Source organism: Daphnia magna, linkage group LG10, assembly GCF_020631705.1.
Source record: "Daphnia magna isolate NIES linkage group LG10, ASM2063170v1.1, whole genome shotgun sequence".
Classification (NCBI taxonomy): Eukaryota; Metazoa; Arthropoda; class Branchiopoda; order Diplostraca; family Daphniidae; genus Daphnia; species Daphnia magna.
The window spans coordinates 4,256,843-4,270,321 of NC_059191.1; the positions used below are offsets into that span (position 1 = coordinate 4,256,843).

Consider the following 13,479-nt stretch of genomic DNA (forward strand, 5'->3'; position numbering starts at 1 on the left):
TGTTTGAGGGATGAAAAAGGGAACAGTCTCTCAATTCGTTCTAAGAACTCAATGAATTGATGGTTGTTTGAGGGATGCAGAAGGGAACGGTCTCTGAAAGGTGTAGGAATGCATGCAATGGAGCTGGTGGGAATGCAATGAATTGGTCCTTGGTTTAGGAGATGCAAAAGGGAACAGTCTCTCAAAAGTTTTGGAACGCAGTCAATGGAGCTGTCAAGAACACAATGAATTGGTGGTTGGTTGAGTGATGCAAAAGGGAACGGTCTCTGAAGATTGATGGAACACTGTCAAAGGAGCTGGTGAAAACAATATGAATGAATGGTTGTTTGAGGGATGCAAAAGGAAACAGTCTCTTAAAAGTGGTGGAATGCAGTCAAAGGGGCTGTCAAGAACACAATGAATTAGTGGTTGGTTGAGTGACGCAAATGGAGACAATCTATTAAAGGTGTTGGAAAGTAGTCAATGGAGATGGTGAAAACACAATGAATTGGGGCTTGTTTAAAGGATTCAAAAGGGAATAGTCTCTGAAAAGTGCTGGAATGCAGCCAATGGGGCTGTTGAGAACCCAAGGAATTGGTGGTTGTTTGAGGAATGCAAAAGGACACAGACTCTCAAGGGGTGTTGAACCCAGTCAATTGGGCTGTAAAGAACACAATGAATGTGTGGTTGTTTGAAGGATGCAAAAGGAAACGGTCTCTTAAAAGTGTTGAAACACAGTCAAGGGAGCTGTTGAGAACAGTATCCAATAGCTGTGGTTTGAGGGCTACAAAAGGGAACGTTCTCTTAAAAGGGTTGGAACACAGTGAGGGGAGCTGTTGAGAACAGTACGCAATAGTGGTTGTTTAAGGGCTGCAAAAGAGAACAGTCTCTCAAGGGTGTTGAAAAGGAGTCAATGCAGCTGTTGATCACACAAAGAATAGGTGGCTGTTTGAGGGATGCAAAAGGGAACGGTCTCTGAAGATTGTTGAACGCAGTCAATGGAGCTGGTGAAAACAAAATGAATTGGGGTTGTTTGAGGGATACAGAAGGGAACGGTCTCTCAAAGGTGTTGGAATGCAATCAAAGGAGCTAATCAGAATACAATGAATTGGTGGTTGTTTGAGGGATGCAAAAGGGAACGGTCACTGAAGGTTGGTGAAAAGCAGTCAAGAGGCTGTTAAAATACATGGTAATGTTGGTTGTTTAAGGGAAGCAAAAGAGAACGGTCTCTTAATTTTGTTGGAACACAGTCAAAGGAGCTGTCCAGAACACAAATTAATAGTGGTTGTTTGAGTGCTGCAAAAGGGAACGGTCTCTTAAAGTATTGGATACAGTCAATGGAGCTGGGGAAAACACAATGAATTGAGGCTTGTTTGAGGGATGCAAAAGGGAATGGTCTCTTAAAAGTGTTGGAACGCAGTCAGGGGAGCTGTTGAGAACAGTTTTTAATAGCTGGGGTTTGATGACTGCAAAAGGGACCGGTCTCTTAAAAGTGTTGGAACGCAGTCAGGGGAGCTGTTTAGAACAGTAAGCAATAGTGGTTGTTTGAGGGCTGCAAAAGGGAACAGTCTCTGAAGATTGCTTGGACGCAGTCAATGGAGCTGGGGAAAACACAAAGGATTGGGTCTGGTTTGAGGGATGCAAAAGGGAACAGTCTCTGAAAGGTGGTGAAACACATTCAATTGAGCTGTTGAAAACACAATGAATTGGTACTTGTTTTAGGGATGCAAAAGGGAACGGTCTCTGAAGGATGTTGAAACGCAGTCAAAGCTGTCAGCAACAAAATGAATTGGTGATTTTTTGAGGGATGCAAAAGGGAACGGTCTCTGAAGATTGTTGGAACACAGTCAAAGCAGCTGGTGAAAAAAAAATTAATAGGGGCTTGTTTGTTGGATGCAAAAGGGAACGGTCTCTCAATGGTGTTGGAATGCAGTCAATGGAGCTAATCAGATTACAATGAATTGGTGGTTGTTTCAGGGATGCAAAAGGGAACGGTCTATGAAGGGTGGTTAAAAGCATTCAAGGGAGCTGTTAGGAATACATTGTAATGTTGGTTGTTTCAGGGAAGCAAAAGGGAACGGTCTCTTAATTTTGTTGGAACGCAGTCAAAGGAGCTGTCCAGAACACAAATTAATAGTGGTTGTTTCAGGGGTGCAAAAGGGAACGGACTCTGAAATTTGTTGGAATGCAGTCAATGGAGATATTAAGAAAACAAAGATTATGTGGTTGTTTGAGTGGAAAAAGGAACGGTCTCTTAAAAGTGTTGGAACGCAGTCAGTGGAGCTGTTGAGAACAAAATTGCAGTGTTGGTTGTTTGAGGGGTTCAAAAGGGAACGGTCTCTTGAAAGTATTGGAACACAGTCAGGGGAACTGTTGAGAACAGTAAGCAATTGTGGTTGTTAAAGTGGTGCAAAAGGGAACGGTCTCTAAAAAGTGTTGGAACGCAGCCAATGCAGCTGTTGAAAACACAAAAAAATAGGTGGTTGTTTGTGGGATGCAAAAGGGAACGGTCTCTGAAGATTGTTGGAACACAGTCAATGCACCTTGTTAAAAAAATTTAATTGGGGCTTGTTTGTTGGATGCAAAAGGGAACGGGTTCTCAATGGTGTTGGAATGCAGTCAAAGGAGCTAATCACATTACAATGAATTGGTGTTTGTGTGAGGGATTCAAAAGGGAACAGTCTTTAAAGAGTGTTGCAAAGCAGTCAATGGAGCTAATGAGAACACAATGAATAGGTGGTTGTTTGAGGGATGCAAAAGGGAGCGGTCTATGAAGGTTGGTGAAAAGCAGTCAAGGGAGCTGTTAAAATACATGGTAATGTTGGTTGTTTCAGGGAAGCAAAAGAGAACGGTCTCTTAATTTTGTTGGAACGCAGGCAAAGGAGCTGTCCAGAACACAAATTAATAGTGTTTGTTTGAGGGCTGCAAAAGGGAACGGTCTATGAAGGGTGGTGAAAAGCATTCAAGGGAGCTGTTAGGAATACATTGTAATGTTGGTTGTTTGAGGGAAGCAAAAGGGAACGGTCTCTTAATTTTGTTGGAACGCAGTCAAAGGAGATATTAAGAAAACAAAGATTATGTAGTTGTTTGAGGGGTGGAAAAAGGAACGGTCTCTTAAAAGTGTTGGAACGCATTCAGTGGAGCTGGTGAAAACAAAAGGAATTGGGGCTTTTTTGAGGGATGCAAAAGGCAACGGTCTCTCAAAGGTGATAGAATGCAGTCAATGGAGCTAATCAGAAGATTGCCGGAGAAATAGGACCCAGACAAATAGGACCCGGAGAAATAGGACCCAAAAATAGGCCATGGAGAAATAGGACCCGGTGAAATAGGACCTCTTTTTCTGACTTTCTTTTTAGGGTCCTATTTCTCCGCTAGATGGGTCCTATTTCTCCCTCCTGTCATTAATGGCTAGAATGTTTCACAGCGTTAATTTCACAGCACTAATTTTTTAAAATATAATTAACTGAATTACCCTAACCTAACCCGCGAAACCTTTATATTTTAAAAAATTAGTTTAGCAACGCTGTTGTAGAAACATAGGCAGCCAGTAATGATAGGAGGGAGAAATAGGACCCATCTAGCGGAGAAATAGGACCCTAAAAAGAAAGTCAGAAAAAGAGGTCCTATTTCACCGGGTCCTATTTCTCCATGGCCTTTTTTTGGGTCCTATTTCTCCGGGTCCTATTTGTCTGGGTCCTATTTCTCCGGCTACCAATCAGAATACAATGAATTGGTGTTTGTGTGAGGGATGTAAAAGGGAACGGTCTTTAAAGAGTGTTGCAAAGCAGTCAATGGAGCTAATGAGAATACAATGAATAGGTGGTTGTTTGAGGGATGCAAAGGGAACGGTCTATGAAGGTTGGTGAAAAGCAGTCAAGGGAGCTGTTAAAATACATGGTATTGTTGGTTGTTTCAGGGAAGCAACAGAGAACGGTCTCTTAATTTTGTTGGAACGCAGTCAAAGGAGCTGTCCAGAACACAAATTAATAGTGTTTGTTTGAGGGCTGCAAAAGGGAACGGTGTCTTAAAGTGTTGGATACAGTCAATGGAGCTGGTGAAAACACAACGAATTGAGGCTTGTTTGAGGGATGCAAATGGGAACGGTCTCTTAAGGGTGCTGGAAAGCAGTCAAAGGAGCTGTTGAGAACATAAAGAATGTGTGATTGTGGAGTTATGTTAAAGGGAACGGTCCCTCAAAGGTGTTGGAATGCAGTCAAGGAATCTGTGAACAATACAATGAATTGGTGGCTGTTTGAGGGATGCAAAAGGGAACGGTCTCCTAAGATTGTTGCAACACAGTCAAAGGAGCTGGTGGAAGCAAAATGAATGGGGGCTTATTTGAAGGATGCAAAAGGGAACGGTCTCTTAAAAGTGTTGGAACGCAGTAAGGAGAGCTGTTGAGAACAGTATCAAAAAGCTGTTGTTTGAGGGCTGAAAAAGGGAACGGTCTCTTAAAAGTGTTGGAACAGTCATTGGAGCTGTTGAAAACAGTATGCAGTGGTGACTGTTTTAGTGGTGCAAAAGGGAACGGTCTCTTAAAAGTTTTGGAACGCAGTCAGTGGAGCTGTTGAGAACAAAATGAAGTGGTGGTTGTTTGAGGGGGGCAAAAGGGAATGGTCTCTGAAATGGGCTGCAAAGCAGCAAAAGGGACTGTTGAGAAGCCAAGGAATTGGTGGCTGTTTAAGAAATGCAAAAGGGAACGGTCTCTCAATGGTGTTGGATACAGTCAATGGAGCTGGTGAAAACACAAAGAATTGAGGCTTGTTTGAGGGATGCAAATGGGAACGGTCTCTTAAAAATGTTGGAACGCAGTCAGTGGAGCAGTTGAGAACAAAATGCAGTGGTGGTTGTTTGAGGGGTGCAAAAAGCAATGGTTTCTTAAATTAATTGGAATGCAGTCAATGAAGCTGTAAAAAAAACAAAGAATATGTGGTTGTTTGAGGGATGCAAAAGGGAACGGTCTCTTAAAAATGTTGGTAAGCAGTCAATGAAGCTGTTGGGAACAAAATTGCAGTAGTGGTTGTTTGAGGGATGAAAGAGGCAACAGTCTCTGAAATGTGTTGGAATGCATTCAATGTAGATGTTAAGAAAACAAAGATTGTGTGGATTTTTGGGGGATGCAAAAGGGAACGGTCTCCGAAATTGGTTGGAATGCAGTCAATGGAGCTGATAAAAAGACAATCAATTGGTGGCTTGAGTTAAGGGAAGCAAATAAACAGTTTATTAAAGTTGGTTATTGTATACGCAATTGCTTCAAATTAGTAAATTGTAATTAGTTAGACGCGAGAAAAGTGTACGTACGGCGTAGAAAAATGTACGTATGATGTCGGCCATGTTGGAAAAGACGTGTAAATTAATTTACGGAATACAGTATTGTGATTGGCTGCAGCAAAAAATCACGTGACACGCATGCAACCAATGGCAGCGTGCGCACACATGAAATTTCTCGGACAAACAAACAGACAGATACACAAACAAATCCCGCCCACAAATACCCCATTCGCTTTTATAAAGATAGGAGACTAGTATACGGCGGCCCGTCCCAGGACGGTAATAGGTGAAGTCTAGTATTCAGTGTTGGTGTGGAAGGTCGGACCTGTTCTTAAATCCCTGAATCCACCTAAAGCCCCTTAATCCTTTAATAGCCCATTAATCCATCTTAAGCCCCTTAATACACCTAAATCCTCTTAATCCACCTTAATCCGCTTAATCCATGTTTAACCGCTGAATCCACGTCAAACCGCGTTTAGCCGCTGAATCCACATAAAGCCCCTTAATCTACTAAGTACCTCTCCTACACTTAACAAACAATGGAAGAAAAACAAATCACGGTTGAGCGCACTTGGGAACTGCCCCCAAGGCCATGCCCGTGCTCCTTATTTGGTCCGTAGACCGAGGCGGAATTTAGTTCCTCTTTTTTTTTGTGGTTGTCGTTATCACATGGGCTGTGATTTTTAGGTTTTTTTCTTCGGCTCTGGCTATTCTTGTAGGAGAACTTCCTTAAAAACAATGTTTTTCGTGAATACCTTGTTCTTATCTTGTTCCGTGGATTGTGGAATATTCCTAAGTAGCTTGCCCTGTTTCTCTGTTTCTTCGCACTGAACCTTGACACCTTCTCTTGATGTTGCACGCGAGAATGCGACGTATAGTTGGCCGTGGCTGAAAACGGATTCCGGAAGGTAGATGCCTACTCGCTCAAAAGTCTGTCCCTGTGACTTGTTGATGGTCATAGCGAAAGCCACAAGCACAGGAAACTGCAATCTTTTGAGTTTGAAGGGCAAGTCAGAGTCGGTGGGAGACATGGACATCCGCGGAAGAAAGACGTTGTGTCCTTTGTGTTTCCCGGCCGCGATCTCTGCCACAATCAGGTTACCGCTGAGCGCCTTGATGATGAGCCTCGTGCCGTTGCAAAGTCCCTGTCGCGAGTCAATGTTCTTGAGAAGAATGACGATGGCTCCTATTTTCAGTTTGAGTTGGTGCGGGGGTAGCCCGGAGACGTTGAAGGTATTTAAAATTTCCGGAGGGTAGTTGGAAATTTCCTCTGGGTCCTCTGAATCGATAGTGTCGATACTTTTGCAGACTTTCAACGCGCCAGGCATCTCGCCAATGATCTTGTTGTTGATCCTAAGACAGTCTTCATTCTTGGGACATAGAATAGCCCGGTTACAAACTTGTTCTCTGACGCCTTCGTTTAAGAGATCCGATGGATCGCCAAAGACGTGTTCGATTAAGTTAGTTCGAATGTTGAGAAGGTCTTGCGGGATTTCGATGAGATCTGGGTCATTGAGCCGCGGTGTTTGTGCCAAAGATCCATTTCCCAGTTGAATGAGCCAATCAGCGAAATCTTGACTACCATCGGCGGTGCGCATGTTTTGCACCAATCGAAGCTGTCGAAAAAGAGGCCAAGTCGCGTTATTGGTGATGGTCGCTTCGATGATTTTGACCCTGTTTCCGTGTCTCACAACGGGCAAGCACTGTCTAAAATCGCCGCCGAGCAAGAGAACTTTGCCACCGTAGGGATCGACGCGATTCTTCATGACGGTTTGGAAAAGATGATTGATCGCGTCGAGGGCGTGGTTGGTTTTCATGGTGGCTTCGTCGGAAATGATGAGACTGGCGTTTCTGATCAGTTGCGCATTGTAGCTGGCTTCTTCGATTTTCGATCTTGTCGTCTCTGTTATTGGGGGATAAATCTTGAACTGCGAATGGTAAGTTGTTCCGTCCAGTAACAAAGTGGACGCGATCCCCGTGGAAGCCACTGCAATAACTTGTCTCCCCTGACCTTGAAGGACGGTGATGAGGGTGTTGTAGAGAAAGGTCTTTCCCGTTCCTCCAGGGCCATCAAGGAAATACTGTCGTGGATGTAAGTTGTTGACATCGTTGACAGCAGCCATGACTTGATCAAAGGCCGCGCGTTGCCCGTCGTTGAGCTGTGCCAACATCATTTCGCCCATGAGTCTCTTTTCTCTTTGACTGTTTTCGTTGTTTTCTTCCATCTGAGCTTCGACCAGTTGGTTAATCAGCTGGAAATCTGGGACAGGCAGGGAGAGATCTTCCATCGTCTGATTGTGGAGACGTAGCTTGTCCTGAATCCATTTCAACGTCAAGTTCTTGGCCACGTTGGCTTCGTGTCCGCTTCTAATGTAGTCTTCCATCAGATGGTTCAGGTTGATTTCAAATAGATGCAGAGCGTCGGAGGGATTGCAGAACAGGCAAATGTCGACAAAAAGCTGCCTCAGCTGAAGAGGCATTTGGAATGCTGCCGCTTCTTGCATGGCTCTAGCCCAAGCAGTGTCGTCTTCCAGCAAATTCAGTGCTATTGCTGCCGCTTTGAAAGTGGGATGGACAATCTGGTCGACTGTTCGCAAATCTTCAAAGCTTGTTGGCCCTTTAACGTTGATGAGAAGCAAACGAAGGCAATGCCGTTCCACCTGTCGAACGCCAACCGTGTATAGGCGACCGATGATCTTGGCCCGTTTCACGCGAGGCTTCCACGAATTGGTTTTCTTGATGAAAACGTAGTGGTGAGGTATTTCTCTGTAGAAATATTGCCGTGCGCTCTCGTCGACGCGATTCAACTTAAAGAAAGCAGTTAGGTTGGTGTCTCTCGAAGCGGCATTGATGGCGGCTTGCATTTCGTTTCCCGGTTGGAAAAAGACGGGCTGCTCTCGGGGCAAATGGACGGCCAGGCGATAGATAGCATGCGAACGGTCGGCAAGGGGAAACTTGAAGATTCGCCAACAGGCTTCCGGCGCGCTGACGTAACGCGCATCAAGATGGCACGTGATTTCGTCCCACTCAACCCTTGGTTCTTCGCCTTCTGCCAGATGATACGTTCCCACTTTTTGATCCATTTTCAGGCAATCGTACCCTTTGTAGACGTACTTGAAGATGTACTTTACGCTGACGATGGATGCGCAGTATTCGAGGTTGATGTGGGAGTCATACTTGAGGGATAACCAAGGGTTGTAAGGAACGACCCATCTGTTGTCAACTTCGAAATGCGTGTGTCCTCGTTTTAAGCGGTGTACAACGCCCGTATCTCTTCGTCTGTAAGTGGGGTAGCCGTTATCGTTTAGAAGTGTTTCTTGGCTATGTTGCTTCGGGAAAGCCTTTGAGCACTTGTCGCCGTCCATGCAAGGGGATTTTTTGTTGATCAACCCACACGGACCGTGAATCATGTGGGTCATGACGCTCTTATAAAGTCTCGGATGCGTTGTATTATCGGGAATTTCCGCGCATATGGTTGCATCCACATCTTCCGCTGTAGCAGGGGCGTCACGCTCGTCGATCCAAATGAGCATGTGACAGTGGGGCAATCCACGCTTCTGAAATTCAATGACGTGTATCCGTGCAGTCGCAAATCCCAGCACCTGGCGTTTTTCAATGTCGTTGATCAACTCAATTTTCTTTTGCTGGAAGACTCTTGCGACTATATCGGGCCGATCTGATGCCGACAGATGGCTGGGAATGTTGGCCGTGATTTCCCTCCACTTTGGGTTGCAGGTAAAAGTCAGGAAGAATACTGGCTTGCCGAATTTACCACAGATGGCCATTGCATCTTGGTACGCTTGCTTCATCGCCCTTGGGCTTCCGATGAAACTCGATGGGAGGACGTGATAAGATCCGACCGTAAGGTTTTCTCGTTCGGCGCGATTATGCAAGTAGTCCAAGAGACCGTCGTATTGAGCTACGTGAAGCTCCGCCTGATGTTCGCGGATATACTTGACGCGGTTGGCTTCAATCTTGACGTAAGAATCGACCGTCCATTGCTGAGTGAGTGATCCGCCGGCCAAGACGTTGTTGAAATATTCCCGAATCGACATGAGAAAGCTGTAAAATTCGCACTGCGTGATCCTTTTTCGTCTTCCTTCGCCACGATTCAATCGATGGGGATCGTTATCGTCGTCATCCATTTGCTCCTCTGGTTCCGGTTCTGGTTCTTCCACCAGCTCTTCCTCACCAGCTAAGGCTTCTACTGGTGCATTTTCTAGCCGCAGCATCTCATCAAGTCTTGGGAGATCGATCTCTTCCTCTTCATCCACATCCATTGCCCGTGTTGCTGCTTCCTCTCTTTCACGTCGTGTAGTGGTGGTATAAGGCATGTTTACATGCCAGCCATCGTCACCGTTGGGGAAGAGCAAAGGGTAAGTCATTGGGTCGCACATGGGCTGTTGTGTGTCAATCTGAACGAATGTTCTCCCTCTGACTGGGATGAAGAGATGGCCACGGATATCTCTCTTCGCTGGCGGCTCACCGTTTGCGCTTTTGAAAATGACAGCAATCTCGTTTGTCGTCGGGCTGTTGTAACGTCTCTGATCTAGATTTCTTCGATCACTGCTGATAATCATTCCTACTGTTTGGTGAGGTAGATTTTCATCTTGGGCTCGGCGGTACTCTTCTTCAAGCACTTGACGCATCATCTTGTAAATGGCTGCGTACGGATTCTTTTCTCGGAGCATTGCGTCCAATTCCTCCATCAAGTTTCTGCAGCATCCACCGTTTGAGGTGGAAAGCGCTCTGAACTCGCCAGCCTGCGCAGCGTCCATGAAATAAAGATCCGCATACCTAGGATTATTCGTATTGGGGCCGACGGGTGTGGTGTTGTGGTACACTTGACCGTGGATTCTGAAACAATAAGGTCCACGCCCTGGGGGAGATGAAATATTAGCTCCCAACGAAGCAAAAGCGTGAGCGCTTTTGTAATTGCGGATCTTCGTCATAAACGCTTTCGCCTTTGGATGGTCATTCTGCAATAGTTTAACCAGCGGTTGAGGGCACTCTTTTGGAGGTGGGAGAATCACCTTTCCTTTTGCGCAGCATTGGGTGAATTTCTTGTCTGTCGGTTGTTCACCCTTGAAATGCCTGGCATTACATTCGCCGCAATTGACGGTCATTTCTCCACAATCGTGCAATGGAACTCGGTCATCGGAAGCCAATGTTTTGCAAGCCGCTCTATGAGTTCTCGGCACTCCTGCACGGTTGCGGGCAGCCAATAGCTCTTCGCGAAAAGTGCGCTCCTCTTCAGTTTCCAATGGTATAATTTCAGCATGTTCCAATGCATTCATGGCGCGAAGTAATTCCTCGTCTTCCTCTCTCTCTTCTCGCAAACGTTCCATTCGAGATTGACTCTCTTCTCGTCTTTCTTCTCTTTCTTCTTCTATCTCTGCCGCTCTGTAGTTGGCTGTTTGTTCCCTGTTAAGTTCCCTACGTATTTCCGCCTCTTCTTCCGTTTCTTCAACCAGATACATCTGATGACGCAATCTGTCAGCTATGGCGCGCAAAGTCCTTTCTTCTACCGTCTCTTGGGCGCGTATGACTTGATGGCGCATAGCGTCTACCATTATGCGGAAGGCTCTCTCTTCTTCTGTCTCTTGATCGCGTCGCGCTTGATGTCGCAAGTTGTCCTCGATCATCCTTATTCTCCTGTCATCAGCGGTTTCAGCCTCGCGTGCAGCTTGCTGCCGTGTTGCTTGATCTCTTAGCCTTGCATGTCTTTCTTCCTCACTTTCTTCTTCGCGCAGAGCTTGCTGTCGCAATGCTTGCTCTTGTAGCCTAGCTTGTTGTATTTTGTCTGGCTCTTGAGCTCTGTTTTCTTTACGTCTTTGCGCTTCTACGTCTAGACGCACTTGCCTTTCTACTTCATCTTGGGTTTGACGTTGAACATCTTGATCGAGACGCTGTTTTTTCTCATTGCGCACATATTGTGCCCTGGCTCTATTGTCATGCAAACGTTTTTCTCTAGCCTCTGGATCTTCTTGCGCTCTTTTCTCTCTTAGCTTCCTATTCTTTTCTGCCTTTTCAGCATCAGTCAATTGACGACGCGGTGCCATTGTTTGGTTGCTGATAATAATGGTAATGTTCGATTCTTGAATGGGGCAGTCTGAGTGGAGGGCTTTTGGAGGGCTGTTGGAGGATAAAAAAATGTGCAACAAATTCAAAGTTATTAAAACAGGCAATCGAATTTTGGAGAAGGTGGAAATGGGGAGCGTATATTGAACACCGCAAATATCCGAAAACACTTTCAAATTAGTCTCTTGAATTGACGAAAACAAAAATTACACCGCAAAAATTTCCTAAAACACTTTCAAATTAAACTAAGCCTATTAAAATTTAAAATTGAAACCGTTCCACCACACGACACCGTCCCAGGCAGTTGCTCAATGTGGTTTCCGAGTGCTTAAACCTTATAAAGTTGTTGGCCCTTAACACCTATCACTATATCTCCGTTATTAAAGGACTGTTCTCAAGTCACAGGCTCTGCATTCTCCCGGCCTTACCGTAGTCTTTGGCCTCGGAGCGTGCCTGACAACGAATCATCACCCGCACAGGAACCTGTGTTCCACAGTGACTTGAGAAGGACCCTTAAAGGAAGTTAGTTTTTCGGTGCCGGGTTTAATCCAACAACTCTTTGGTGGGGGAAGGATTAGGTTGGGGAATACTATACTTGAAAATTGAAGTCCAGACGTGTGATTCTCCGCGGTGGTGTGGCAACAGGATAGAATGTTGCGATGAAAGCCTTGATAACCTATGAATTTATCGTAAAAAGGAAAAATTACAATAAAAATAGATAAAGATGTGAAGGAAAACCGCTTACTTAATTCATTAAAACATAGTTTTGTTGTGAAAATCTTCAAATCAACATAGAAAAAGGTTTGTTTCTTTTGCACTTCAGCTTTTGACAATAATTATCCATAAATGAAATTTAGAATTGACTGCGTTCCAATATTTTTGGGACCATTCCATTTTTAAAAAGTATTATACAGTAGATGTTTCTTTTGCAAAAGTCATTTTAAAAAACTACGTTCCAACGTTATGGTGATCCTTTTCATTTTTAAAAACTTGATCAATTCTTTGGAAGGTGACACAGAAAAGGTTTTATCAAAAAGTTTGAACGCAGTCAATCAATCAATGAAACATCTTATCCCAAAACAGTTTACTTAGAAAGATTTTGATCAAAAATTTCCTTTAGTTAACCTAAATTGATTATTAGATTGGTGTTACATGGAATGCAGGCAATTTTTCAGCTAGAAATAACATTCACAGATTTAAAGCGTTGGTGTTTTGTAAGAGATTTTCAATGTTTTGGCACCGTTCCCCCTTCAACATTGGAATTGGTTTTTTGTTAAAGAATTTTAAGGAAAAGTTTTCACATGCACAATCAATTCCAATTTTGAAGACTAAATGTTGACTTAAACTTAACAAACACAGTATTTTTTTCTGTTATAGCCTGAAATTGGCAAAAGGACTGCGTTTCAAAAAATTTTTAGCACCGTTCCCTATTCAAAATTAAGGTGGTGGTTTGTTGCTGATTTTCAAAGGAACATTTTCTCATGCATAATAAATTCCGTATTGAAGAAACGATGTTGCCAAAGACTTAGTAAATCCAGTATTTGTTTAAAATTGTATCCACATTTGGCAAAGGACATTGTTTTAAAAAGTTTAGGCATCGTTCCCTTTTCAACTTATAAATTAATGGTTTGACACAAATTTTCTAAAAGCAGTTTTAAAATACACAAATAATTCCAATGTAAAATGGGAAAATTTAGCTTATAAACTTAATAAACCAAGTCTTTGATTCAGTTGTGGCCTGCAATTTTGAAAGGACTGTGTTTTTCAATATTTTTGCTACCGTTTTCTCTTCAACATTGCAATTGGTTGATTGATACAAATTTCATAAAACAATTGTCTTGACAATAACCAGATCTTTTATAATATACTACCTGTTTGTTTTGTTTTTTTAACTGTGGACGCGGCGTGCTCTTTGTCAACGTGTAATTTTTCTTGGGAAACTTATATAATAATTTTGTCTGCTTTTATTTGGGTTTTACGTTTGCTTTAATCGGCCATCTATTGGTCAAATATTGACTTTCATACTGCTGACTACGAAGAAAAGAGGGCGCTAAAGCATAGAAATTTGTGCAGCGCAATGTTTGAGAGTTCATGGTTCATACATCATGGCGGCACAAAATCTGCTGGACGACATGTCTGATTCCCTCT

The 13,479-nt window shown here is 43.8% G+C and overlaps 2 protein-coding genes across 2 annotated transcripts; both read right to left on the bottom strand.

Annotated features, from left to right (window-relative positions):
* Positions 1-5,957: 5,957 nt before the first annotated feature.
* Positions 5,958-7,754, bottom strand: LOC123476967 (ATP-dependent DNA helicase PIF1-like). The gene has a single exon (XM_045180044.1). It carries the CDS (start codon positions 7,752-7,754, stop codon positions 5,958-5,960), a length of 1,797 nt encoding a protein of 598 aa, XP_045035979.1.
* A 41-nt stretch (positions 7,755-7,795) lies between these two features.
* On the bottom strand, positions 7,796-11,312 carry LOC116924558. Its single transcript, XM_045180045.1, has 2 exons — positions 7,926-11,312; positions 7,796-7,867 (listed from the first exon to the last, which is right to left on the bottom strand). The coding sequence occupies exons 1-2, from the start codon at positions 11,310-11,312 to the stop codon at positions 7,796-7,798; spliced, it is 3,459 nt and encodes a 1,152-aa protein (XP_045035980.1).
* Between the last annotated feature and the right edge of the window lie 2,167 nt (positions 11,313-13,479).